This window comes from Neospora caninum, chromosome XII (assembly GCF_000208865.1).
Source record: "Neospora caninum Liverpool complete genome, chromosome XII".
Classification (NCBI taxonomy): Eukaryota; Apicomplexa; class Conoidasida; order Eucoccidiorida; family Sarcocystidae; genus Neospora; species Neospora caninum.
Window position 1 is genome coordinate 1810348 of NC_018398.1, and position 26846 is coordinate 1837193.

The 26846-nt window shown below is 56.6% G+C and overlaps 3 protein-coding genes across 3 annotated transcripts; 1 reads left to right on the plus strand and 2 right to left on the minus strand.

Annotated features, from left to right (window-relative positions):
• On the minus strand, positions 1–6143 carry NCLIV_062530 (putative GTP-binding protein; the record flags this gene model as incomplete). Its single annotated transcript, XM_003885804.1, has 9 exons — positions 1–234; positions 833–932; positions 1249–1304; positions 1813–1902; positions 3115–3171; positions 3915–4007; positions 4572–4670; positions 4948–5222; positions 5648–6143. The coding sequence occupies 9 exons, from the start codon at positions 6141–6143 to the stop codon at positions 1–3; spliced, it is 1500 nt and encodes a 499-aa protein (XP_003885853.1).
• Positions 6144–7510: 1367 nt separating this feature from the next.
• On the plus strand, positions 7511–12892 carry NCLIV_062540 (conserved hypothetical protein; the record flags this gene model as incomplete). The annotated part of the gene is made up of 2 exons (XM_003885805.1): positions 7511–11539; positions 12188–12892. The coding sequence occupies 2 exons, from the start codon at positions 7511–7513 to the stop codon at positions 12890–12892; spliced, it is 4734 nt and encodes a 1577-aa protein (XP_003885854.1).
• Positions 12893–14743: 1851 nt separating this feature from the next.
• On the minus strand, positions 14744–22892 carry NCLIV_062550 (conserved hypothetical protein; the record flags this gene model as incomplete). The annotated part of the gene is made up of 7 exons (XM_003885806.1): positions 14744–15673; positions 16109–16214; positions 18961–19015; positions 20583–21004; positions 21355–21453; positions 22041–22363; positions 22749–22892. The coding sequence occupies 7 exons, from the start codon at positions 22890–22892 to the stop codon at positions 14744–14746; spliced, it is 2079 nt and encodes a 692-aa protein (XP_003885855.1).
• Positions 22893–26846: the final 3954 nt, after the last annotated feature.

Consider the following 26846-nt stretch of genomic DNA (forward strand, 5'->3'; position numbering starts at 1 on the left):
TTATCTGTGTCGTCGCACAGGAGAGTCTTCTCGTCCTTGAAATTTGAATAAGCCGAGATTGTGCCGTTTTCGCCAGTCAGATGCAATCGCAGAAAGCGAGGCCCTCAGTTCCGGAATGCCGTGGTTGTACCGCGAAGAGACTGCATGCACAAACGGGTGGAGAAGCGTCTCCTTCTTCTCCACAGTCTGGAGCCTCGTCAGAACATTAAACATTGCCTCGTGCAATTGAGGCGCCTGCACACGCGACGCACGAAGAACAGAAGCACGTAAACATTAACTACGTACACTTCAATATAATCGGTGATTCAAAATACACAAAGACGCGTATATATATATATATATATATATATATATATAGGTGGGTAGGTAGGTAATCAGGACGTCGTGTGTGGAAATAGGATTGTGCAGCTTTTGAGTGTGTCGTCAAAGGAATGGCGACGTTGCACAAGTGTTCACGTATGCGTGTGTGGACCTGTCGATTGCACTGCTCGGATGGACCAAAAAGCATACGACATCGATTGCAGTATATACACAGACAGGCCGTCATGGACGGCGGACGGGAAGGAGCCTTTTCTATGCACATTCCCGTTTAGGTATCGACGTGTCTAGAGATGCCGCCCCCTGCCACCACATTTTACACTTGCATACGAAAATGAACACATGTGCGCATATACAGGCCAACAGACAACTATGTATAAAACCTCCGTACAGATGAGCGCATATACATGTTCATATATATATATATATATATATATATATATCGATGCGGTATCTCTACAACATGGGACGGGTTGGAGAGTTTGAAGATTCCGCCTCGTCTCTGCAGACGTACTGAAAGGAGATCGACCTTGGTGAGGACCACTTGGAAGGGAAGATCTTTTTCCGCTAGCAACTGCCACAGCTTCTCGTCCAGAGGCTCTACACCCTTGGTGCTGTCAACGAGAGATAACACTCTGCGCAGCCTGCTCAACACAGAACAGGCTCTAACGATCTTGGTAAACAGGTGAACCAGACACAAACAGACATTCCGCGTAGTGGCCGTAGATGCACATACATAGTGCATGTGCGTGGTTCGCTACCGACTGAACTGTGTGAATTGAGAATGCGTAAGAACCAAAGTCTGGCGACACGGAGAACACCTGAAAGCGATGGAGCAGCCAAGGAAGAGAGAAAAGAAGGGACAGACAGAGGACCAGAAGAACACCAACGTCCAACACGAAAGAAAAACGAGCTGCGTTTTTGCCTTACTGTTTTGAGCGGGTGAAATATTCCTCGATCAAAATCGCCCACTCCTCCTTCAGTTGCTGAAAAACCCATACACGCCAAACGGGCGCCACGGCATCCACGCAGACATATATATATATATATATATATATATACATACATACATATATATCCATGCATGCATGTGCCTATCTATCTGTTTATCTGTCGATATCTTTGTGAATGTCTAGAGGTCTACCTGTTTCCTCTGTCGTCTTGCCATCCGGTTTCTTCACGCCTGTCTGTGTCGCCATTTCTTTCGTTAAGCGATAGGTTTCTCTCCCCCTCCTCGCTTTTTTTGTCTCCTTGTAATGCGTCTTTCATGCGCGCTGCTGCTGCTTTTCTCGTTTCGCTCGGTTCTGCCTCTGTGCGCTCTCCCCGCCCTCTCGTTCTCGCCGTCTCGCTCTCTGCGTTCCATCGCTTTTCCCTGTCTTGTCTGGGTGGCTTCTCCGAGTGTCCCTTCTGTCCCTGCGCGCCCCAACCACGCGCTAGATCTTTTCAGTCCTCGCTTTCGCTCCTCGCCTCTCTTTGTCGACTTCGGCGTCTCACCGGCTTCACGCGAGCGAACCCGTAGCCGGGAAGGTCCACGAGACTTAAGTGGTTGCCAAGGTCGAAAGTGAAGAGATGACGCGTTCGTCCCTAAACGACGAAGACAGCACAGGGCCGGAGGCGGAGGCGACATGCCGGCGTGGAGACAGCGAGAAAAAACGGAAAGGAAACGAGAGAAGAACAGCAGGGACGAAAAAGAGGGTGTCTGGGTGAGAGAACGGGGCGAGAGACGGCTCGGCAGCAAACAGGAGACGCCAAAAAGAAGGCTACGAGCAAAGAAAGTAGTGAGGGAGACGATGCACACGAGCAGCGAGAGGACAGAGACCAGGAAGCCTACGAAGGCGAGACGAAGCAAAGAGTAATCTCGAGCAGTACAGCAGTCGGAAGCACGAAACGAAAAGTCCGGAGGCTCCGGGGATCAACAGGTACGAGAGGAGAGGGGCGGGACACAAAGGCGGCAAATGGACACGAGGAAAAACTCCGCCGGGAGGGATACGCAGGGCGGGAAGGAGACGTCGGGAACCGTGAACGAAAAACGAAGAGTCGAGTGGGGGGAGACGACAGCTCGGACAGACGAGAGAGGAGTCAACAGACGCACACGAGCAGCAGGAAACGCTAGAGGGGAAGAACGGCGCGCGTGACAAGGTGGGGGGAAAGGACAAAGGGGAAGGCAGACGGCGAGGGGACAAGGCCGGGCAAACCCCAAGGTGGGGGGAAAGGACAAAGGGGAACGCAGACGGCGAGGGGACAAGGCCGGGCAAACCCCAAGGTGGGGGGAAAGGACAAAGGGGAACGCAGACGGCGAGGGGACAAGGCCGGGCAAACCCCAAGGTGGGGGGAAAGGACAAAGGGGAACGCAGACGGCGAGGGGACAAGGCCGGGCAAACCCCAAGGTGGGGGGAAAGGACAAAGGGGAACGCAGACGGCGAGGGGACAAGGCCGGGCAAACCCCAAGGTGGGGGGAAAGGACAAAGGGGAACGCAGACGGCGAGGGGACAAGGCCGGGCAAACCCCAAGGTGGGGGGAAAGGACAAAGGGGAACGCAGACGGCGAGGGAACAAGGCCGGGCAAACCCCAAGGTGGGGGGAAAGGACAAAGGGGAACGCAGACGGCGAGGGGACAAGGCCGGGCAAACCCCAAGGTGGGGGGAAAGGACAAAGGGGAACGCAGACGGCGAGGGAACAAGGCCGGGCAAACCCCAAGGTGGGGGGAAAGGACAAAGGGGAACGCAGACGGCGAGGGGACAAGGCCGGGCAAACGAGAACGCGGAAACCGTGAATCGTGTGTGTGTGGACTACTGACCGGAGCGTGAGAGACGGGTGCAACCTTTGGAAGAGTTAACACTTTTCCATTCGGCAACTGAGAAAAAGCAGAATATCGCCCATACACCACTTGCCTTCAACCAAACTGCACGGAAACACGGTTCCTCTAGCCACTCATCACACTCTGTCGCGCGTGCACAGATACATAGAGTAGTACGTACATATAGGCATGCATATCTACATATCTATATCTATTTATATATATATATATATATATATATATATTCGCGTTCGCATACACGTGGCCTTATACGTGCGTGGGGACTACTGCCTTGGAGTCATGACGTTGAAAAGCGCGTGCGACCTCGCTGCATCGAACTCGCGGGTGTGCCAGAAATGTGTGAGTGAATAGGCACCTTCGAGCCCCGTGAGAACCCCGGCCGGACGATGCATGTGACAGCCGGAAACAGCCACGACGCCATCCCGTGCTAATCCACAGTCTCCCAGGTTGCCGATGAACTTATAAACCTCATAGGCATGCATCGATCTGTAACTATCCATATGTATACACATACGTATTTATTTGCATTACACGCTACACACCTATCTATGCTCCTGTCAAGCACTGCATATGCATGCATGTATAGGTCAGTGTGTGTATATTTTGATAGACAGGTGGAGAGGGAGAGGCGCACAGAAGACAGTGGAGTAGGCCTGTTGAGGAAGGCGAGAAAACGCGTGAGCGCGCGAGGGGTTCTCGCTGAGAGGCGTCAGGTGTCCTGACAGAGCGGAGGGTCTGAACGCGGCCGAAGAAAGGGAGACGACGCACCGGCAGCTTACCGGAATGCTGCACGACCGAGCCACGTCGCGGCCGTGCATGAGCGCATTCAGCAAAGAAGACTTTCCGACGTTTGAGTGGCCGACGGCTGCGACCTGAGGCGGTGAAACAGAAGACGCGGAAACGAAAACGCAGGGACAATCGGAGGGCAAAAAGACACACAAACAGTGAAGCGACAGTTGTCGCCGGGGGGGGGAAGAGAGCGAATGGGACGAAGTGTGCGGAAAGACAGGTTGCAGAGATGTGACGCAGGAAAAAGGCCGAGAAGCGCGCAGAAACGGTGTTTTCCCGTCACAAACTGCCGCCCAGATGCTGGATGCCGTCATGCACACCTCACGTGTACACACTTGCATTTCCTCGTCTGTATCTCCACCTATGTGTATATGCATACCCAAACATGCATATACACATACATCCACATGGAACTACATGTATGCTATATAATCATATTTGTATTTATATATATATATATATATGTATATACAGATATATATTTGTCTAGATATACACGGAAGGGTATTGACGAGAGGTGCGTTTTGTGAGCTCGAGCGTCTCGTTGGTTGTGGAAAGGCATTTGCATCCCGCATTTGAGCCGTAAGAAGGCCGGTGCCCATCTGTGTGCGCGTGCGATCCGCGGACCGCACCCCCTGAGCCTTCACCTGCGGCCACGGATTATGTGGGAGTTTGTGGAGAGTCTGCGCAACCAGGACGGGGTGGGCGGCAATGGGCTTCCCGAACAGGATGCGGCTGTACTTTTTCTGGAAAGCGCAAATCGAGAGAGAAGAAGCGCGAGAAGCGCGGAGACACGGCAGGCGTTGAGCGCATGTTGCCACGTCGAAGCGAGCTAGCAGCGGCGTCTCTTGCGGAGACAACGATCGCTAGAGCAGGTGAGAAGAGAGAACCCAAAACACGCCCTACAGCGACGATTCATGGACGAACGCGCGCGAGAGAGGAGTGAGCGAAGGCGGGGAGAAACCGCGGCAGGAAGAGAACCAAAAAGGCGGCGAAAAAGGCGATAAACGACCGAACGCGCACCTGCTCGGAAGTCAGCCAGGGAAGGTCGTCCCTGTTGAGGAATTCTCGAGGCTGGAACGCATGCACGAACGGCCTGGCGAGGAGCGGGACGGGTTCGGCGTCTTGTTCTTCCCGCCAGCGCTGAACGCGCCGCTCCGGAGCCTGCAGATGCGTCGCGGGAATCCTCGACGCAGCTAGAGCGTCCTGCACATCGCCAGTCTCCTCCGCGTCTTCACCTCCACATGCTTCGGCTTGTCCCTCGGCGCGGCGACGAGGCGCACGAGATGAGCGCCGACCTGCGACAGAAAAAAACCAATCACGACGCGTGCGTGCAGAGAACCCGGGGGCGAAAATCGCAGGAGAGAGAAAGCAGCACCGCAGAAAAGACGAGACGCAGGTGAAGAGGACAAGGAGGGAGGTGGAGAGGAAGGAGAGAGAGACAGCCGCCTTTTTCTGTTGGAGGACGGCGCAAGAAAAAGAGCGGAGTGAGGTGAGGGGGTTGGCGTTGTGTGGAGAAGCGATAGAGTGGGCGAGGGAGGACAGGGGAAACGAGAGAAGAGGCAAACAGACGGAGAGGAGACAACCACGAAAGTCCAGAGTTCGGCGTGTAGATGCCTGCTGCTGAAGAGAAGAGGGGAGAGGAGGAACTGACGAGCGTGATTCAATGCCTGGAAGCTCTAACGTCTCCGGTCGTCTGTCTCCCCATCGAGAGTCTCCTTACCTCTTCCAGTCGAGAGCGACCGGGCTGTCTGGGTGGCGGCGAACGTCCAGCCCTCGGCGGCTCTCAGCCGCTCGCGTGGAGTTTGGCGCGGCCACGCGGGAGGGAGAGAGAGATCCGGAAGCCTGTGGCCAGTTTCCAGCGGCGGTGAACCGGAGGGTCGTCCCCAGGCCGAAGCGAAGGAATCGCAGGGGAGCAAGGAGGCGGGCGCACAGACGCCGCGAAGGCGGCAGGCAGACGCGGCGGAAGCAAAAGAAGACCGACACGACGAGGACAAAGGGACGGAGTTTGAAGACGGAGAGGAGACATGCACAGCAGGGGCAGTCCGGGTCGATGCCGGGAGACCGAGAGCGAGACGGGAGACCGAGAAAGGGAAGGAAGAGAGGGAGAGCGAGCGAAAATGCGCGGGCGAAGGGAGACTGGCGGGAACCTCGGCCAGCGCGTTTCGCGTCTTGGCCACGTTTTGAGTGTCGAGGCGACGGCTCACGGCCACCCCCATTTTGTTTCACGGGACCGTTTCTGCCTTTTTTCTGGTTTTGCCTCCTTCATCGTGTTTCTCTCGGCATTCCCGCGAACGCGAAGCAGAGCCTCCCTGCAAAGATCTCGTGCAGAAATGCAAACGCGAGAGGAGGCCAGCTTTTTTGCCGCGCTTTCTCGAGGCCCCGCCACAACCCCCCCATATTCACTTTGAAGGGAGAGACACATGCACCGGGTGTCTCCAGCCAGCCAGGGTGGCCCAGCGCGGGCGCCTCAACGTTTGAGCCCCTCTCCGCTGGAGAGGAAGGCGCGTTTCCCCTTTTTCTGCGACGCAGAAGACAGAGAGAGGAAAGTCACGGTCGAGGGAGGAGAGAGTCGCGAAAAGAGAAAGAGAGGGAAGAACTAGAAGAAAGGGAAGAAGGGAGGCGACTCACTTTGTCGGCAAGAGAGCGCATAGAGCGGCTTTTCGGGCGCCCGTTCTCCCCCCCAGCGCGCGACCTCTCTCTCTCGGGTCCGAGCACGGAAAAAGAGGTCCAGCGCATGCACGCTCGCATTCTTCCCTTCATTTCTCGGCAGAAATAAGGCAGTTTTTTAGGAATCCTCGCGGAAAAGAAAAGAAGGAAAGAGCATGAGCACCTCTCCTCGCGTGGGGGAACAACACTCTCCTCTTTTTGTCCGTAGCTCGCCCCGTGTTCCGGACGAGTTGAGCCACAGAGAGAGCGAGCGTCCTCGGCGACGCTCTCCTTTCGTCAAGCGCAAGGTTTCGAGATTTCTCGCCATGCTGTCTCCCGCGTTTCTGTCAACTTGTTCCTCGCATGCATATCTGCCTGCATCTCGCCTTTTTCTCTGCTCCTTCCACCTCGCGCGCCGCTCCGGCTGCTTCGCCGCCCCCGTCTCGCGTCCCTTGACTGCGGCGACTTCCCTGCGCCGCGAGGCCGCCCGAGTTCTCCTGAAAACGAGGACGGCGATCGTGGAGAGAAGAGAGAATCTCCTCAAGTGGGTCCGGACGGCGCTGCGCCGCTTCTCGGCCTCTCGTTGCGAGACGCCGCAGGCGCCAGCCCCCGAGGAAGTCTCTCGGGATGCGCAAATGGTCGGCGACAAAGGAAGCACAAGTCCGAAAGGGAGGGGTGAAAAGGAAGTAGATCCAGAAAGAGAGGGGCGAAAAGGGAGAAGGCGGTTCTGCCGAGCTGAGAAGCGGCGCAGGGTACCGTGGAGTCTCGTGCGCCTCGGCAGCTTCACCGGCTGATTCACCTGTTTCGAGACCGGGCCACGTGTTTTGTGCACGGGGCTGCTGGATATGCGCTATAGAAAGGCGGACGGAGATCCGGAAGGTGGAATCGTGGGAAAGGAATCGCCCTGAAGGAAAACGGCGCCGCAAGATGGAACGCAATGGGCGTCCCTTCATCCGAGTCAACAGCTTCATCTTGGCGGAGCGAGAACCTTCACTCTGAGCTCCACAGGCGAACTGTGCTATCTCAGGCCGCGTCAAGCCATCCCAGCGACCCAAGTGTACGTACACCCCGGCGAGGTGTACGGACACCTCACTCGGGTTTACAAGGAAGTGACCAGGATGAGAGACCTGGCAATTTTTGCCGCCGACACGCCTCACTTCGGGAGAGTGCCTTTGCACTCCACGATGGCGGGGGCTCGCGGCTGCATGCCGGCGTCGAGGTGCCCCGCCGGGGTGTACGTACACCTCAATGTCTCGAGGACCGGCTTCCGCAGAGAGGCGTCGGCGCACCGGCCAGGAACGGCGCGCGGCACGTGACGGAGAATTCGTCCAAGACTCTTCTAGGCCACCGGCAGCAGTTTGGTGGGTCAGCTCCGCCTTGCCTCTCGCCGTTCTATGAATCCTCAGAGACGCTCGGCGGAAGCTTAGGCTGGGGCGGCGCACCGGGAAACGCCAGCGGCGGAATCCAGCGAAGCAAGGAGAGCGCCGTCGGCCTCCGGAACTCCATGGAGGAAGCGAGAGAGTGGCGGAGCCGCGAAACCGGCGAGAGACGCGCTGTGGAGCAGAAAGAAAGGCTCCGGGAGGCTCCACAGCCAGCGCCTCCACCCTGTTCCTCCGCAGGTTTGCCGTCTGCTTCCTCTTCCTCGTCTGTCTCTCCCTGTCCTTCCGCTTCGTCGCTGAAGGCGGCGGCGCAGCGTGCAGCAACGCTTCGGTATCTTCCGTCGGCTCTGCTGCGCGAGATTTCTGAGTCGATTTCTCGCGATCCCCTTCTGGCGAAAGTGGCGGACCGCGGGGAGGAGGACACGTACCTTTCTCTTCGCTTCTTTGTGTGCCGGGAGCGAGGCCTCCCCGGAGATCGCGCGTGTGAAGGAGAGAGCGTCGGTCCCGAACCCGAGAGCGGTCACGCGCCCGACGACGCGCGAACCGAGCGACGAAAAGGAAGGGGAAGAGAAGCAGACGAAGAGGACGCACCTGCCAGGCAGACGGCCAGCGAGGACGGCGGAGCGCCCGCGGGGTGTGGTGGAGAAGGCGCAGAGCCCCGGGAGGAGCAGGTCGGCACTGAGGCCTCACCCGCTGCTGGCGGAAGCTCGCGAGACGGAACGGGCGCGCATGCAGGTGAGGCGATATCCGGCCAGAGCGAGGGATCGCAGTCGATTCTCAGCGCGAGCAAAGACCTAGTTTTTGTTTGGTACCGGCGCCGAGGCACGGCCATGCGCCTCTGCATCCCTCGGCTGCCTGGACTGCTCTGGAAGGTCGTTTCCTTCTTCTTCTCTCTCTCGCCGTCGCCTTCTGTCGCGGTGCCGTCAATCCCGCTCGCCTCGTCGCAAGAGGCGGGCAACGCGCCAGAGCGAGGCGGCGCCGTCTCGCCAGTCAGCGCGGACCTCGACGAGGAAGACGAGGGAGAAGATGCGCGAGGCGATCGGTGCCGCAGGCAGCCGTCCTGTTTTGCGTGGACACAACACGAGCTCGGAGCACGCGCCGACTCTCGGCCGTCTCCAGAGAAACCCACAGACGGGCTGGAGGGCCGTGGCCGAGCGCCGAGCAGCGACGGCAGGCGGGCAAGCGGGAGAGCGTCTCCCGACTCCGAGACGAAACGATGGGGCTGGAGGGAAACAACCGACCGCCGAGAGGACTCCGCAGACGAGAAGAAAACCCTGCTAAAGTCGGTTGCCACCTACGTCTACTGGCCAGGCATGCAGTCGTTCTTCGACACTTTTGAGAAACCTGTCTCGTCTTCTCCCTCGTTTTCCTCCTCTTCCTCGTTTGCTTCCTCTTCTTCGTTCTCCTCCTCTTCTTCCTCGTCTGCGTGTTCGGCTACTTCGCGCTCAGTGCCTGCGCGTCTAGCCGCCTCACCCAAGGCCGGCGAGGGACCGAGACGGCCTGACGGCGAGCGAAGACAACGCGACCGCGCTCCTGCTTTTTCAGCTGCCTCGGATCTCGCGAAGGCCTGTCGGGGCCTCGCGACTTCGCAGCGCGTCCCGCGTTCTCCCGCAGCAGCTGCTTCGACCTTCACTTGCCGAATCGAGGACCCGACTGTGCTTCATGCGCTGGCGACGCTCGAGCGCGGGGCGTGCCTGGATGGCCTTCGAATGGTCAAGCGCAGCGGAGAAGACGAAACGGAAGACACGTTTTGTCTTGTGTGGACGCCCACCGAGTCGCCGCAAGGCTCCACTCTTGAGCCCGCGGATGCTGCGATGCAGGCACCCGCGTGGGAGACAGCGCCAAGGACAGAAGGCGCGAGGGAGGCTGCAGCCAACAAACTCACAGCTGGAGGGAAGCAGGAGGGACTCCCACGACCCACGCAAGCACGGTCCCTTTCCCCTTGCGTCTCCCTCTGTTCCTCGTGGTCGCCTCGCTCGCCTCGCTCTCCGTCCCCCCTCGCTTCGTCGCCTCGCCCCTCGGACGCGTCCCGCAGCGGTTCGCATGTGTGGCGAAGCCATCGGGGGTGTTCGTGGACGGCTTCGCGCGAAACGGAGGCGTGCAGTAACGGAGATGCAGATAGAAGCCACACGGAGCACATGCTGAGTGCCGTGTTGCACTTCTTGCCGACGCTTCCGCTCCCGCCTCCGGGACTCGACCGCCGTCGCCCGCCCGTCGCCTTCCCACGTGTACGTACACCGCAGGGTCTCCCGGCTGGACTCCGCGCCGTCGCGGGGACAGATGGGCTGTCAAGCAGAAAATGCGGCGAATCAGCGAGAGACGCCGAGTGGAACTGTTCGGAGCCCGATGGCCGACCCGAAGACGACGAGTTTTTCTCGGGTCGGGAAGATGACGACGCCAGCTCGGTGTGCTCGTCGCACGTTTCGCCTCCACCAGGGCGCTTTCCGGCCTCAATTCCCGCCGACGACACGTCCCTGGCTTTGGTGGGGGTTCCTGATGAAAGAGACGCGCAGTTGCTGAACCATTTTCTGCTCTTGTTCGCGGCGCTGTCTCGCCCAGCCGACGTGCCTCGTTCCCCTGCCCCGCCCCGCCAGTCTTCGCTCCTCGCGCTGCAAGACATGCCGAGCAGAGACGGTTTTTCTCTTCAGGCAAACAGGCGAGAAGGCGAGCGGCTGCCTCCCCCCGTCCTCGTCCTTCCCGTGCGCCGGGACGACGACGAAGACGCCCAGCGACGCCTCTCGTTCTTTTCAGTCCCCGACGATGCGTCGCCGACCTCGCGCGGAGGCGCTGCGCCAGGCCTGGGGGCTTGCGAACCGGAACGGAAGGACGACTTCGTCAGAGGGCGGCGCGTCTCCAATGCGCTTCTGGACGAGTCGGAAGCCGGTGACGCCGAACAGTTCACAGGCACACGCAGGGGAGGCTCGGATGCCGCAGCCCGGCAGCCTGCGCGGCGTATCGGTCTCTTCGCTGTCGACATTTCCTGCCTCGCCCTGCCGTCGTCTTCCTCTGCTTTGGCGTCTTCCTCTGCTTTGGCGTCTTCCTTCGCCTCGTCATCTCCCCTTCCCTCGTCTTCTTCCTCTTCTTTCTCCTCTTTCTCGCCTTTCTCTGCCGTCTCGTCTTCGACACCACGTGTGCGCACTGGGGCATTCGCCGTTCTCTCCAACACCGGCAAGGCTGTGCCGCTCGCGCCACGGGAAGACGGGCGAGGGGCGAAGCCGCCCCGAGAGGCCGAAGGCGAGCGGGGAGAGGGCGACGACGTTGAGAGCGAGTGCTCCTCGTTTTGCGACTTCCTCAGCCTGCCCGATGAGGACGGTGAGGCGGAGACAGAGGACCCGGTGCTTTCGGGAAAAGTGCTGGATGAAATCCAAGACGAGGTCGGACGGTTCTGGTCACAGAGGGATCGTGACGATGAAGGCCAAAGCGAGGGGAGCGAGGCCAGCGAGGCGTCGGGCGAACAGAGCGACTGCGCAAAAACAATCAAAGAGAAGTCGAAGGCAGAGCGGGCGTGCGAGAACCTCGCACGCACTCTCGCAGTGACGTGCGCCACCGCGGGGCTCGACTCGGTGTGCATCTGTCTCACAGACCGGGTAGGCCAAAGAGGACGGGAATTGAACAGAAAGCGACTACGCCAAGATGGGAAGAGAGGGAGAGCAAGCGCGTTTTAGGAGCCGTCACAGAGCGAAGAGGGGAGGTGGACACAGGCGAGAATCGCGCGAGCGTGGCGAGGCGGGCGAGACGTGGGAAAGCGAGGAGACGGCGAAGGGAGAGAGGCATTGACGCGCGCGGGAAGAACGCGTGGAGGGACAGATCGACTTCCACCGTCGGGTTCACCGGAGCTGATCGCGGGAAAACGAACAAAAGATAGGGCAACGCGTACGGACGATGAAACTCGAAACGGTTGATTCCAGCACACATTGCGTGAGGGCGACTGGAATTGGCTTTGTCTCGCCGAGAGCCTAGCGGCACAAGCAAAACGTGTGGGGATTCCTTGTGGCATGGACCGGTCTCGTGGGAAGGGTCCAGGCACCTGTGACTGGTGTTCAGGCTTCACCGCCAATCCGGTCACCTTTTTTTGGGCGCGTTGCCACAGGTGTTCGCAGTCTCTTTGGTTTGGCAGATCCTCTTTGCGCGCTGCGTCGGTGGGCGTGTGCTCTTCTCGCGTCTCCTCGAGGTCGCAATTGCTTCATTCGGTCTCTCACCTTTGTCTTTGCTTTTCATCTTTCCGTCTCTCTCAGGGCCGCGGCGTTCCTCTTGGATGCCACACACTCTCTCTCTTGGATTTGCCGCGGCTCCCCTCCCTCCTCGCTCGGTGGCGGCAGCAACTCATGGCCCCCATGCGGTCTCTTCCATCCCACGCTTCTCCATCTTCTCCTTCTCCGTCCTCTCCGTCCTCTTCGCCATCTGCAGCTTCGGACTCTCCACCTTCTCTTCTGCCTCCGACTTCGCCTTCGATTGCTTCGCCGCTGTCATCGATCGATTCGCAGCCGCACTTTTCCCTCTCGCTGCAGGCAAGAGTGGGAATCAGCGACGCGACTCAGAATAGTGTCGCGCGTCCTGGTGTCCCCCCGCCCGCTCGAAGGCCTCCCTCGTGCTTCGCGTCTCCTTCGGATGCATCACGTGCTTGCGCGGCAAGGCTTGAGGCCGCCTACGCGGCAGACCAGGAGCAGACAGCGACGGCGTCTCTTCCGCTGGGCGCGCGTTCCGTCCCCAGAAGAGCGCGAAGACAAGCGGACGAGGAGACACGCGAGGCCTCTGCGAGAAGCCTGCACAGGTGGAGTCTGACGAGAGAGCAGGGTGGGGATCCAGGTCACGAAAGCGAGGACGGGGATGCAGAGACGCTGAGTGAGAGGCGAGAACGCGAGAAACGGGAGAGTGGAGAGGAGGGAGACGAGAGGACAAAGTGCAAAAAGAACCAGCGAACAAGAAGGAAACGGAGATAGAAGAGAGGACGAGTTTGAGGACGGGGAACGAGAGAGAAACTACTGGTTTAGATCTTGAATGTCTTTGTTTACCAAATCCAAGTTCTATTGTGCTTTTCATGACCATCGTGTTAAGTGCATTAAGTATAGTGGTGTCCGAAGAGACCAAGGAGACAGGAGAGAGAGAGGAAGGATACGAGATCACAGAAGGGAGCGAGACGGCGAGAAGAAGAAAAGGGAGGGGACAGAGAGGAATATATGCGAGGGCAAACGACAGGCGTGAAGAGAGAGCGCGCGTAGCGGCACATTCCAAGGGAAAAGGAGCGAGACGAATGCAGGACCGAAGGGAGTGCCCAGTGTATTGCGAGAAGAGCGTCCCAGAGTAAAGTCGCGAGAAACGGAGAAGGGAAGTGGAAACTGTGAGCGGCTTCTGAGGAGTCAGCGTGTGCGAGGATTCTGTCCAGCATTCTCTTCATCGTAAACGCGTGTGAAAAATGAAGACATTGTCGCCGTCGTGGAGTTGTCGAAACGTTTTGTCAGTCTAACTCCACCGGCCCTACGCGCCCAACCGTTAGCTTGCTGGCACGTCAAACAGCCATCAATACATTACGCCGCCTGCATGCCTCGCCTTTCTCGCGCTCTCTGTCTCGCTTGTTCACTTTCTTTTTCTCTGTGCTTTGGCGTTCCCCGTCGCTACTATTTCTGTCTCTCTGATGCGCTCTGCTCCCGTCTTCCGCGTTCGGTTCGCCTGCCTCTTGGCGTGTGGTGTTTTTGAGTGCCGGTCGCTGTGCGCTGGACGCGGAACGTGGAAACGGCGACGACAAGCCACAGACTCTCAGCTCAAGCATAGCTGTTTTCTCTCCGGCCCTTCCTGCGTCTGCACGCAGGAGGAATCCGAGTTAAAAAACGCGCGCACACCGCAAATCCGAGACGCATTCTCTCGTATCTCAGGTGCGCTCGGAAATCTTAAAAAGAACGCAGGGGCTGCGTCTCCACGAGCGCATGCATCGAACGGAAAGCTCCGCATGCGCCACCGTCGCCGGGCGCGTTCGGTCCAAAAACCACGCCCCTGAAAAACACTGTGCCGAACACAGCCCTACGGATTTCCTTCTCCCTTTGTTCGCATGCAAAATCGCGGACTCGAGGTCGAGACAGAACCTGCACAAAAATCTGCTCTCCCCGATCTCGCATCTGTTTTGCAAGAACCACGGACGCGCACTGGCGTAGACGCACATGCACGCACTCCCATCCTTTTACGCACTCCCATCCTTATATATATATATATATATATATATATATTTATATATATATATATATATATATATCTACACGTGCAGTCGTGTTTATCGTTGGTCATGGACATATATATTTATGTATTGATGACTCTATGTAGGAAGGTATGTCTTGGCTTGGACAGCTTAACTCTGCATAAAAAAGTTGCATGCACACCTGTCCATTTGAACAGCATGAAGCTGCTACGGACCTCTCTCGCTCGAGAGAGAACGCCACTCCCACAGGGCCCGAGGGACTCGGGGCTTGTGGGGAAATAAAAGCGCGTTGCGCGCAGTCGATTCGAATCCGAAGAAAAAGGTGCGTGTTTGCTTCTTAAATACGCTCAACCCTTTCCCGACAGCTCCTCGATGCTGCATCCCACATTCGCCTCTGCTGCGCGTCTCTAGCTAGACGGTCGACGATAGCAGAAAACGCCCGAAACGCTGCTGAAGTACATTCTGACGGACGTCTCGAATCGCTGGGGGACGGCATTTGCCTGGCAGATGCGCAGTAACCTCCACGTGACCAAGAGAATCCGCACGGAATGCGCTCGCCTGTGCGCTTTTGATCGCGTTCGCGTCGCCGCTCTACAGAAAGCTTTCACTGTTTAGGGTCTTCCTCTTCATTCCGGTCGTTCGCATCTCGATCCTTATGTGCCTCCGCGTGTTCCCCTTCCCGGTCTGCCTTCTCGTCCATGTCTTCCATGTCTTCGACGCCTTCTCTGTCTTCCCCTTCTTCCGAAGCTTCGTCGTCATCCCTCGCTTCCACGTCTTCGCTCTCGGCCCTCCCTTCCCGGCCGTTTGAGGCTTCCGACTCTGAGCGGCTGCCAGCCGCGAAGACGCGCCGCTCGCTGCCGTCTCCGTCCACCGCTGCTCTGTCCTCGCCGAGCCCTGTAGGCGAGAGAGGAGGGCGAAGCAAAGAAGTAGAAGGCGACGACGGAGAAGAGGAAGAAGCAGAAGAAGAGACACGTGAAGACGAAGGCGGAGAGACAGGAGCAATGGAGTCTGTAGAACGCGGAGAGTCTGAGAGTTGCGAAGCCGCAGGCGAGGAACCCGACGTCGACGCGGAGGCGGGAGACGAAGCTAGTCTGTTTCGGTTCTTTCCCATCGGACTGAAAGAGAACTGCGCAGACGGAGGCTCTGGCGCGTGACACGATTCCGAATTCGAAGGCGATCTTGAGTAACCCTGTCCTTGCGGCGTACACGAGGACACCTCCCGCGTTCTGGTGGAGACCGGAGGGCCGGCAGACGCCCCAGGTTCCTCAACCGCATGCGTCAGCGAGGGCAGAGAGAGATCCACCACAGGCTGCGAGGTGTGCTCGGGACTGGAGACACCGTCGGATTCGCTGAGATGCAGAGGTGGAGCCGCGGGCGGCTCGTACGGGAGCGAGGCTGGCAGCACAGGCGCAAAGTTTGAATCGGACGAAAGAGAAGACGGGAGGATATCCTGAGGCCGCAGGTCGGTAACTTCTAGATTCGACAAAAGAGTTGCGAAAAAACCTGAGAAGATGCTGCACGCCATACAGGCCGTCTGACAAACACGAGAAAAAAGACAACGAGCGCTTTGTCAAACAGCAGGCGAGGTACAGAGGAGCCTAAGGGAGTCGTCCACGCGCGAACATCGCAGAAACGGGAGCGTGTGGCGAAACAGGAAATGTAGAGACGCACGCAAAGCAAGAGAGACAGAGAAAGAGATAGACATACGGAGAGATAAAGAGATCTAGACAGGAACATATATATGCACATGGAGGGTCGGCAAAGACGGGGATATGGCAAGGGGAAGGGGAGAAAAGAGAAGGTGAGAGAAGCAGAGGGCGAGTCCGAGTCGACGGAAAGAAGGCAGAGCCGTGCACAGCAAGGGAAATTGGAGAATCGACAGAGGAACCGCAAAAGGAAGGAACGAGGATCTGACGAGAACGCGGCCGCGAAGGCGAACCAACAGAGACAAAACGGAAGAGAACCTTACGGAGATGATGAGGCGGATGATGCCAAGGCGCCTCAACACGACGAAGGCGCAGCAGCCGAGGAAGAAGAGGAACGCGAACCAAATAAGCTGTGAATCAGTTTCAGCCCTGGAAAAATCAAAGCGAAAGACAGAACGCACCCGCATCTGCGCTGCTCTCGGGATAGCAGGATTACACACATCGGGAATACAACAGGCGCCAGCGAAGGAGCAGAAAAATGTGACATACGTCCACGGTCTCTCAAGTAGAATGCTTGCATGGATCTTATAACGACAGATCTATATCGATCTATCTATACGTATATATATATATATATATATATATATATGAATATATACACCTATTTTCTTAGGGTATCCTGGCCGACCCCGGGCGCTCGCGCTTCGTGTGGCATCGCGCGTGCAGAGATCCTTTCTTCAACGTTGTGCCTTTCGAAGATAGCAATACTCTCAAAGACAAGTCTGCTGAGAGATGCACTGCACATGCAACGCCCGACGGAACCGAAATTGTGTAGTCGTTCTTCGCTTTCCGCCGCTCGGCGGCCACGGCTCAGCACACGAGCAGTCGCAGCTACATGCGTTTCTCTCCCTCCTTTTTCTGTGTTTTCAACCATGTTGGATCCCCTATCGGGGACCGGTTTTTCGAACGCCACTCTCAAACGACACCCTATACAGCTCTTCGCCAGACGCAAAATACCTCTATCAACCCAGTTAGTTTATCCATATGCGATCTATATCTACATAGTTACACACATATATATAATATCGTGTTTATTTATACATATGTATCCGTGTATCCATCTAGAGCGTCGATATCTACATAGATCGATATCTCTAAATGTGCATATATGTAACGTTTTTTCGTAGAAACAGAAGCACAGGCGCAATGGAAACAGGCAGAACGCATATTTTCGAGCAGGCACTAAGGGCAGGGGGCGTCTCCCTTGTTCCCAGGCACGCCACATCTCATGCCCGGACATTACTCGTACACGACGCTTTTGGAGACACAAACTCGGATGTGCAGCAACAAAAGCGACGCGAACACGGAACGTTAAGAAGGGCGGAAACACGCAAGTACGTATAGACGCCCACGCATTCCAAGAGGTAGATGAACAGCATACACATCTATGCACCTAGAAAAAAATGCATACGCATACACGCAGGTATATATATATATATATATATATGCACATACATGTTTATGTACATGATTGTGCTCATGTGTATAGGGTGCAGTGGAGATATATACAAGGGAAACAAGAAAGAACGAAGGCGACGCCTCCGGGCGGAGGGGGACACCCAGAGATCCTGTTTCAGTGCAGCGGCGACAGGAGAGAGACCGGACTGTCTCCTTCGCGGTGCTCAGCGGTTGACAAGTTCCCCAAGGCTCTCTCTTCCTTCGCCTTCTCACAGTGGACAGTCTGAGATGCCACCGACGACGTCGTGGCCCACAGTGCACATGCTCATAAACGTTGGAAAAGACAGAAACGCCCTCTCGAGTCAGACACAAAGACAGAAACGAAAACAGCCAACAGCGGCCAGGAACAGATACAAGCAGCCTCAGATATCACTGTATATATATATATATATATATATACATGTAGTTCTATGCATATACATCCAAGTATATATATGGTATGTATATTTATGAATAAATGACTAGCAAGGGCAAAATGGTCCGATAAAAGCTGGAGAGACGTCCACACGCAGGCGCATGCACCCTTTTGCTTTGGGTCTGGTGGCAGAGAGGCCTCCATCGGGTCGGCAGGCACACAGACACAGGCGCTGTCGGACGCGATTTTTCTGCTCTTCCTCGGAGACAGCGGGAAGACGCGGGGGTGAAAGCAAATGGCGATCAACGCGCAGTCGGCGCCCTCTCCCCCTGCCGCATCCTCTCTTCTGCATGCGAGGGAAAAGGGGCCGAGACCCACTCTCACGCGGATCTGGAGACACGCATGCACTTGAATAACGCCACGCGAACCGACATAGGCACATATGGATACATACCTATACAAACACTGAAGTATGTATGCACATATACATATATACATACATACATGCATATATATATATATATATATATATATATATATAAGCATAGGGAAGTATAAACAAACAGATACATGCACAGGTATGTGTGTAACGAGATGCGGATACACGTGCATTTATGACATTTTCGCGTTTCGAAGACACATGTTTGCAGCCCCGAGCGCCGCGACTTCGCGGAACGGCCGTGGAGGCGCCGCGAAGCCTCAGAGGCTGTCGCGTGCCTCTCAAGGGACGGCGCGTCTTGTCTGGGGATTCGACCGCGCGCAGGCCGAGCCCGCGCGCGAAAAAACAAACGCCGAGACGAACGGCCGCGAGACACGCGCGTGACGTGGAAACCGAGAACGCGAAGCGCATGCATTTGAAGAACCAAAGCCGACATTCACACGACACGCTCACAGACAGCGAAATGGAAAAGACGAACACCAGACGAGACATCTGCAGGCGTCGACAGGATAAGCACCTAGACCACAATCCGACTATAAATATTCAGTTACGGATTTGCGTGGAGGATTCGGACTCGCTCTGTGGACGGTAGTAGTTGCGTGAACAAACACAGGCGAGAATGAAAGGCGACGAGCGCACCAAACACCAGAGGGGCTTTTGCCAGGTGCAAAAAGAGAGTTCGTCGTTCGACGCCCGGAAAGCGCAAAGGAGTCGGAACGCGTCGCGGGAAGTTCGCCGCCGCGGCTGAGACAGCACGAGAACGCGCGGGCGGAACAGGGGCAGAGAAACACGGAGCAGGAAAGCCCAAGGAAGCAAAGGAATGAAGAAAACGAGAAAAAGGAGAGAAGAAAAAAGCGAAATACCTCTTCTTGAGAGCCGCGAGAATGCCCTTCGCCGAGGCCAGCCGATCTCCGAAGACTGCAGCGCAAGTACCGCAGCTCGACCATCAACGCAAGACAACAATTTTTTCCTATCGTGACTTCGTCGTCACAGTCCCCTTCGTTTCACCACAAGAGAGTCACTTCCACATATGCACTCACGCATATTCACGTAGCTTCCATATATATATATATATATATATAAAGGCATGTGTATGCACCACTAAGCACCTGCAGATTCCACGTATGTGCAAAGAAAGACATCTAGAGAACCATCGTGTTCGTATACACGCATGCTTACACGAATCCACGGCACCACCACACATGCCTCTATTTGTGTCCCTGTAAATATATATATATATATATATATATATACATACATACAATAGGGTACGGGTATGCGTAGAATCATGGAAACGCGTCTGTGCGTTTTGACAGGCGACAGAGGCGCGTGCACAGTTCCGCGTTTGTGTCTCTCTTGACTCGGCCTTTTTCTCGGCAGACGGAAACACACGCAGAGAGCGCGTTCCACTGCGCGCTAGGGGAAGCCCACGAGAGGACCAAAAGGAGACACACCGCCGCGGAAGACTGCTGAAGTGCGACAGTGCCACAGCAACATTGAAACGCGCGCCGAACGGAAACCAGGAAAACTGTGCGAAACACAGAACCGCTGGAATACGAGAGAACCACGGCGCATGTGTCGTGGGAAAAGCGACAAGGCGCAGAGACACGCGCAGGTCGATGCAGCGCCCGTCGGCCCTCTGTGGTACTCCCAGAGGCGCGTCTTTTTTCCCCAGCCGTCACCAGCGGGAGAAGACCGCTGCGTCGAGAAGTCGCGCAAAGCGTCTCACGATCGCTAGCCGCGACGACAGACCTAGAGGAACTCGCCTTCTCGCGGCCTTTGCTCGTCTCGTCGACCACAATCCTCCGCTCTTCTCCCCTCCTCTCTCGTTTTTTCCTCCGCGACGTCTCTTGATGTATGCCTCCCTTTCGCTCCAGATGGCTCTCTCTCTCGACCTCCCCTTTTCGCGCGTCTCCCGCAGCCGGCAACGGCAACGCGACGCCCCCGAGTCCCGCCCTCTCGTGCGCGCTCCACGCGGCGCGCGCATGCAACCGGAAACACGCACATCGCTGTCTCTGGTCTCCACAGAAGCCGCACGCAGCTGCGAGTGCGAAAAAGAAGCTGGCGGCGCGGTGACGAATACGCAAAAGCAGCAGAAGACACCCCCTTCGCGCATGCGCGCGCCCTCGCCTCGCTTCTCGGATGCGACGGCTCAGACGCCCCCCTAGCCGTTTGAGGGGCTCGAGACGAAACGAACAAGCAAAAGGAAAACGCCGAGAAACGGAGGCAAATGACCAGAAGGCTCTACACACAGGCACGCGGCGGCCGCCACGCCAGACTGCATGGCAGCGTCTCTCAAACCCCACGCGAGAAGTGAAATCGCAAACGCCCCTGAGAGTGGCAAGACAAAAATAAAAACGGTTTAGTTGACACGCATCGGCGAGCCAGGACGCGCGTCCAAACAGACGTAGGCGACTCAAAAAACGAGAGAAGCAAGCTTCACAAGAAAGACAGAATCGCCCTCGCGGGCGAAAGGAAATCTCACCGTTGTATGTGGATTCTGTCTGTTCAATGGCCGCCGAGGATTTCTGCAGTTGGCGTTGCGTCTCTTGCATGCGCTGCAGCTCTTCCGCCATGACTGCGCGCGTGTCCCTCAGCTGGCTTTGGCGCTTCTCGCCGCTCTCGCCGTCCTCGCCACTCGCCTTCCTCTGCACGTCTGGGCGCACATCGCTGCTATTGAGCAGCGTAGCCGCTTCGTCCTTTGCGTTGCGCGCCTCCGCTCTCCGACCTTCCTCGCGGGGCACACTGTCCTCTGTGAAGCCGAGAGCTCCGCCCGCGAAACTCGAGGCGCCCTGGGGGCCGCCAGCCTGCGCGCTCGCAGCTTCTCCAGTTGGCCGCGTTGCATGCGCCTCTTCCGCCAGCTTCCCAACTGCATGCGCATGCGGCGCGTGACCCGAGGGCGCCTGACTGGACGCAAAACGGAACGGGCAGACGGGGGAAAAGAGAAGAAAGGAAGTGAGAGACAAGCGAAAGACGTTAAAGAAGAGAAGGACGACAAAGAAGAGAAGCGAACGCGGCTAGGAGGCGAAGGAAGCCGCTCGCTTACGTCAAACATTTAGCCGGATGGCATGCGATCTCGGAAGACAAGAACGGAGAAATGAGAGTCAGAAGGAAGGAAGGAGACAGCACCGGCCGCGCGCGAGGAAAGAGAAAAAAGGCAAACGAAACGTCTGCGAGACCGTTGCGAAGCCGGCAGACTCTTGCGCAGTCGGGAGGCGGCCTTCGAAGGCAGCAAACAGAAGAAAGGTTTCGCGTACTTTTCTGTCGCCTCCAACGCATTCACGTAGTTCGCCATACGCATGGTGTGGAAATGCCGCTCCGTGCGTTGCCACCAAGCAGACAGCTGTGATTTGAACCTAAAAAGAACAAACGTGCAGCGATGCCAGTGCATGTTTGCTTTTTTTAGGACAGGCGAGGCGACTATTCTCTGCCGACGTTCGCGAGTTTCGCATCGCCTCGAAAAACGCGAACCTTTGTGCCGCCTTTCCCACTCTTCGTCAGGGCGGAGGAAACTGCATCCGCTTGTGAAGGCGCCTGCCCCGATGAATATTCCTTTTCTCTGAAGCACACTCCCCTTCTCGTCGCTAGTATGACCTCAAAGTACCATAAGCCCCATCCCCCCTCCCCCCCCCCCTACCCCCCTCCCCGGCCGCCTTCTCGCATTTTCAAGCCTCGCAGCGCATGCGTTGCGGAGAGGAACGGCAAACGAAGAAAAGGCAAAGAACCACAAAGACGAAGAGCGCACGGGTGACTGATGGTGACTGACGACGACGGCCGAAGCCTGCTAACAGTAGGGGACAAACTGACCAGAAAGCCTCCCAACAGGCGCGTCAACTCCCCTCAAGTCGAGGCGATTCCCCTCCAGTCAAGGCGCCTCCCTCCTGCGTCTCTCCCGTCCCTTGTCGTCCCCGAAGCGTTTGCCTTCCCATGTTGCCGGCCTTACGTTTGCAAGTTTTGTTGGTGGTACTGCTGGAGCTGGAGCAGCTGTTCGCGCTGGAGACGCGCCGCAGCCGCCGCTTTGGAGGCGTCTGTACCCGGAGCCGAGAGCGACAGAGACAAGAAGCAAGAGAGAGAAGGAAGCGACGGGAGAGCGGCCGGGGCCAGCGGGGCGAGAGGCGCCGCGCCCTGTCTCTCTGCGCCCTGCGCGGCGGCGTTGCTCCCATGCATCTGTTGCTCCTGCAGGTGGAGCAGACGGTCGACGAGAATCTGCGACTTCCGGACGAGTAGCGCGTAGCGGCTGATGCGGCGCGCGACGCGGCCACGGAACTGAGAAGAGAAAAAGAAAGGAGAAAACCAAAGAGGGGACTGCGAAGCGGTGAGAGCGGAGGCGCAGAGCGGGGGCTGCAGAGAGGGCGTTGGACGCCAGAAGCAGTGACGCTCCCCGAGGCGGGAGAGGCTGTCACGAGCGTGGAGCGGATTCGCAGTAAAAAAGGGGAGAAGAGGGAGAAGAGCGACAGAACTGCAGAACTGGAAGGAAAGGGCTCGTAGACCGGTGGAGATGCAGGCAGGCATAACGGCAAACGCATGGCCAGCAGCGGAGCGAAAAGAGAGCAACGAAAAAAGACGGCACATCGTGAAGCCTCGCACAGCGGGAAGCGCTCGGGGGACACAAAAACTGAACGATAACTGGAAGGGAAACTTAGGGCCTTACATGAACAAGCTGGTCATGCTGGGCCTCGTGCCCAGGCGCGCTGTCGCTCAAGAGGCTTCGAAGCGAATCATTCAGAATCGCCAAGTCGCGCATCACATCTTGCAGCTGAGCAACCGCTTCCGCTGGAGGTAGGTGCTGAAGCATTCGCTGCTGGAAAGATAAGCAACAAAAGGAACAGATGCACACCACCGAGAGATAACCACAAAACCAACAGCCTCAGCAACCCACACACACGCATATATATATATATATATATATATATATATATATATATATATACATATTGACATCTCAAGCGTCTTATGAGCTATTCGAATGCCTACACAGGTCCACATAGGTGAACATACATGAAGGCATATTCCCATATATATATATATATATATATTTGCAAATGTTTACATCCAAAATTAACTACGAATCTAGACCCGTACCGAGATGCCCACGCATGTACAGACACACCTTCATATGCGTGCACACACATATATATATATATATATATATATATATGGGCGTGTGCAAACCCACGTAGACATGTATATCTCAGTATCAATATCGAATGTGCATATAAACATGTATATTGAAATGACGCAGTTACCTCGAGATCCCGCTGCTGTTGGGCGGCGTCGGTGCCGGGAGCCTTCCGAGCGCGATGAGGCGGAGCAAGAACTGCTGCTTGTGTGGCATTCGTTGCTGGGCCACTTGTCCCTCTCTCGCCTCTCCGATCGTCTCTCATCCCCTCCCCAGAGGCTCCACTTCCTCCTCTCGGCCTACAGTAGCGATTCATTCTCGTCTACACATGTATACCTTTTCTACTGAACTCGAATCTCCTTGGCGATGCCAGGCATGAAAATATATACATGTATATATATATATATATATATCACATATATATATAGGATATGGACGTATCCCCTTAGCGCTTGCGCCCTGGAGACAAGACCCAGGTGAGACTGTAGGAGCCGTATGTACTCGCGGGAGAAGAATTTCATTCGTGAGAAGAGGCGAAAGCGAGGCCGAGATATGCGAAAATTAGCACTGCGTGTGTGTGGGGCAGCGCGGTTTGTCGGTTTGAGAGGCGCTGACGCCTGTCGGCGTTCGTCCGAGCGCATGCACGATGCGCATAAAGACGCGAGAAGGCATTCGAAGCGCCGTCTGCGCGTTCCGCAGGAACTCGGCTCTGTGCCGCGAAGGCGCGGAAAATCCGAGCAGGCAGCGAGAAGGAAGACACGTGTCAGTGGGACAGAAAGGGCGAGTGCCGGTAGAGATGCAGGCCTGCCAACCTCCGACGTCGTCACACGGGCGGAGGTTGGGCACGCCAGAGGCAGGTGCGAGGCAGGAGAGAGGAGAAAGGAGACATGAAAAAATAAGGAAGCGAAGCGTGGCGAGCAGACCCACGGGAGCACGACGCTGGAGAGGTGTTATTTTCCGCCTCCGGACGCGCGAGAGGACGACGACGCTGCGATGGCAGCAGGGAATCGCACGTAGCGGCTCGAAGGCGAAAGCGGGAAGACCCGCACCGAGCGGCAAGCGAAGACGCGTTCGGGTCGAGAGCAGAAGCAGTGGAAAGTGAGGCGGAGCGAACCTCGCAGAGGAGCCAGCGTGGCGAAAACGAAAACAGGGCGGCCGGAAAACGGAGGGGTGAAACGCGATTTCGCGATTCGTAGCGTGTGCATGGCCTGTCGGGGAAAACGCGGAACGCGGCTGTCAGTACGGGGAAGAGATGAAGCAGCACCAGAACGACCGCCAAGAGCAGGAGACGAGACGAAGGCGCTTCCCGCGGGTGCTCGGTTTCAGCGGATGCGGAGAAAGAAGAGACGGGCGAGCGAACGCGAGAAAAAGCGACTTCGAGAGCTATCAGGCGAAGCGAGCAAGACGCGCCCGAAGCTTTGCACTTGGACGGGCACTCGGGGAAAGCCCCGCTGTGCTTAAAAGACGGGAGCGAAGGGAAAGGTGGAGGGCTTCGAAGGTTCCTAAGGAGACAAAGGGGCAAAAAAAGGCAGAAAAAGCAGACAGATTGGAACACAGCAGAAGAACGTATGTGAATCTTTCGCTCTCGAGGTCACTCACTGGCAACCTCGACAAGATTCGTCTTGTCAGTGAAGCGGCGAAAAAGACGCGCAGAGTAGACACAGCGCCACCCGTCAGCTGCTCAGCCAGCGCCAAAAATCCCAGCATCAAGGGAACGCACCACCCTCGACCTCCGCTTGTTCCTCGGCCTCTGTTGTCGCTCCTTTGAACTGTCTGGTGCCGGCGCACCACTTTTCATGTGCAAGCACAGGACAAGAGTTAAACTCGGCATGTGTATGCGCATCTACACGTGTACATTTGTAGCTTTGCGTGTACTTTCAGAGGCTAGCTTGCATGTGTCTGGTGAGCGCTGAAGCACGAGCCAAAAAGCTGCTGCATGTCCGGTTGCCTCGGGGCTTCAGGCCAAAAGAGCGAAAACACTGGAGGCAGTCGTCTCGAACTTTCTGGCTGTAGCATGCTTTTCTGTGGCTGTATAAGCCTGTATCAGCGGACTTGTGGAGATGCACATACCTGCACGTGTATTCCGAGTACGGACCACGAACACCCGTGCTGACACCGAGGGAGCGGAGAGAGTTTGTCAACTGCTTTCAAAGAAGAAAAGAAGGGACATGCGACTCCAGGACCGTACGTGGTGCTGCTCCGAGAGCGATTGCTCGGGTGTATGTACACCCAATACCTGCTGTGTCAGGTGTATCTGCACCGCAAATCCGTCCGAGTCTTGCGCAATCGGCTAAGACCACGAGCAAAAATCCAGGCAAACCGCCCGAGTCTCCATGCAGGTGAGAGGGAAACGAAAAGTCGCAGGTTGCTCACATGCAGCGACACCGCGGGGCTGGGCAAAAAAGAAGGAAGAAACAGAAAAGGAACGTGGACTGCTCAGATGTGCTGTCCCGTTGGCAGCCAAGTCACTGACACGACACCCGCACACTGGCAGTCGCGCAGGAACTGCCTCGATGAATGATTAACTCGCTTCTGGATGAGACAGCGGGCAGAGAAAAGAAAGACGAGAGCGGAGCTCTCAACGGAAGAGATGAGACACACCAAAAAGCCGAGTAGGCTTCTTGCTCAGAGACAAAGTCGTGTGAGTGGGAAACGCATGCACCGTCGGCCAGCACGCGTCCGGGGCAAAAAAGCCGGGCACCTGGAATGAGTCTTCAGACCATTCGTCAGGCCTTTTGCTCACGGCGAAAAACAGAACAGCGGAAAAACGTTACGTGCTGCCTCCGTTCTCTCGGCTCAAAAGACACAAAGGTACCGCTACTTCCACTGCCGCCTTGTGCCCGCCAAACCGCCGGAGAAATATGTCCAAGAGCGCGGTGGAGGATGCCGCTCCAAAACTGCTTGTTCAGACTTTCGTTCCTCCGTTTCTGTGTTCCAACCTTCGGCTCGGCTCATCAGCTTCCGCGTGTGTTACCGAAGAAGGCGTGAGACTGAACTTCGAAGCACGTGCCACACCCGAGAGCCGCGGCCTCCACACCACTTCGAGCAACGCAATGTCGACGGTGGGTTTCTGAATTGCCGCCGGAAAACGGAAAAACTCGGACCCCAGAGCCGCAACTCTCCTTTGCAGAAAATGGGGATTTCTCTAGACTAATGTTTTGTAACTGCTGGAAGGTTCTTCGGACAAGGGAGGTCACACTGCTTCGCTGCGAAAAGATGGCGCAACTAACGTCAGGAGCAGTGTACATTCGCAGCTTGAAGCCTTACCGAACTGTGTTCGTTAGGTGATGTTTGGTGAAGGCATTTGTGGCGCCGGCTCTTTACTTTTTTATCACTAAACCACACTCTTCTGTCTAGTCTTTGTTAGAAGATTCACTCCCTGACCACCTGGATGCGGCCGAGGCATCGATACGGACGAATGTCTAGGGCGTCGCCCGTCGGTTCATGGCCTGAAGTAGCAGTTTTGAGTTATTCGCCATGCACAGAAGGCGCGGCGCAATCTATCCATTTCGGTGTCTTATTAGGCTTTTGCCTGAGTTTCTGCCTTCGATATGCCAGCATCCCAGGCTCGTAGGTGTAGAAGGGCTCTCGCAGTCGCAGTGCCTCCGTTTTTTCTCGAGATGCAGCGAC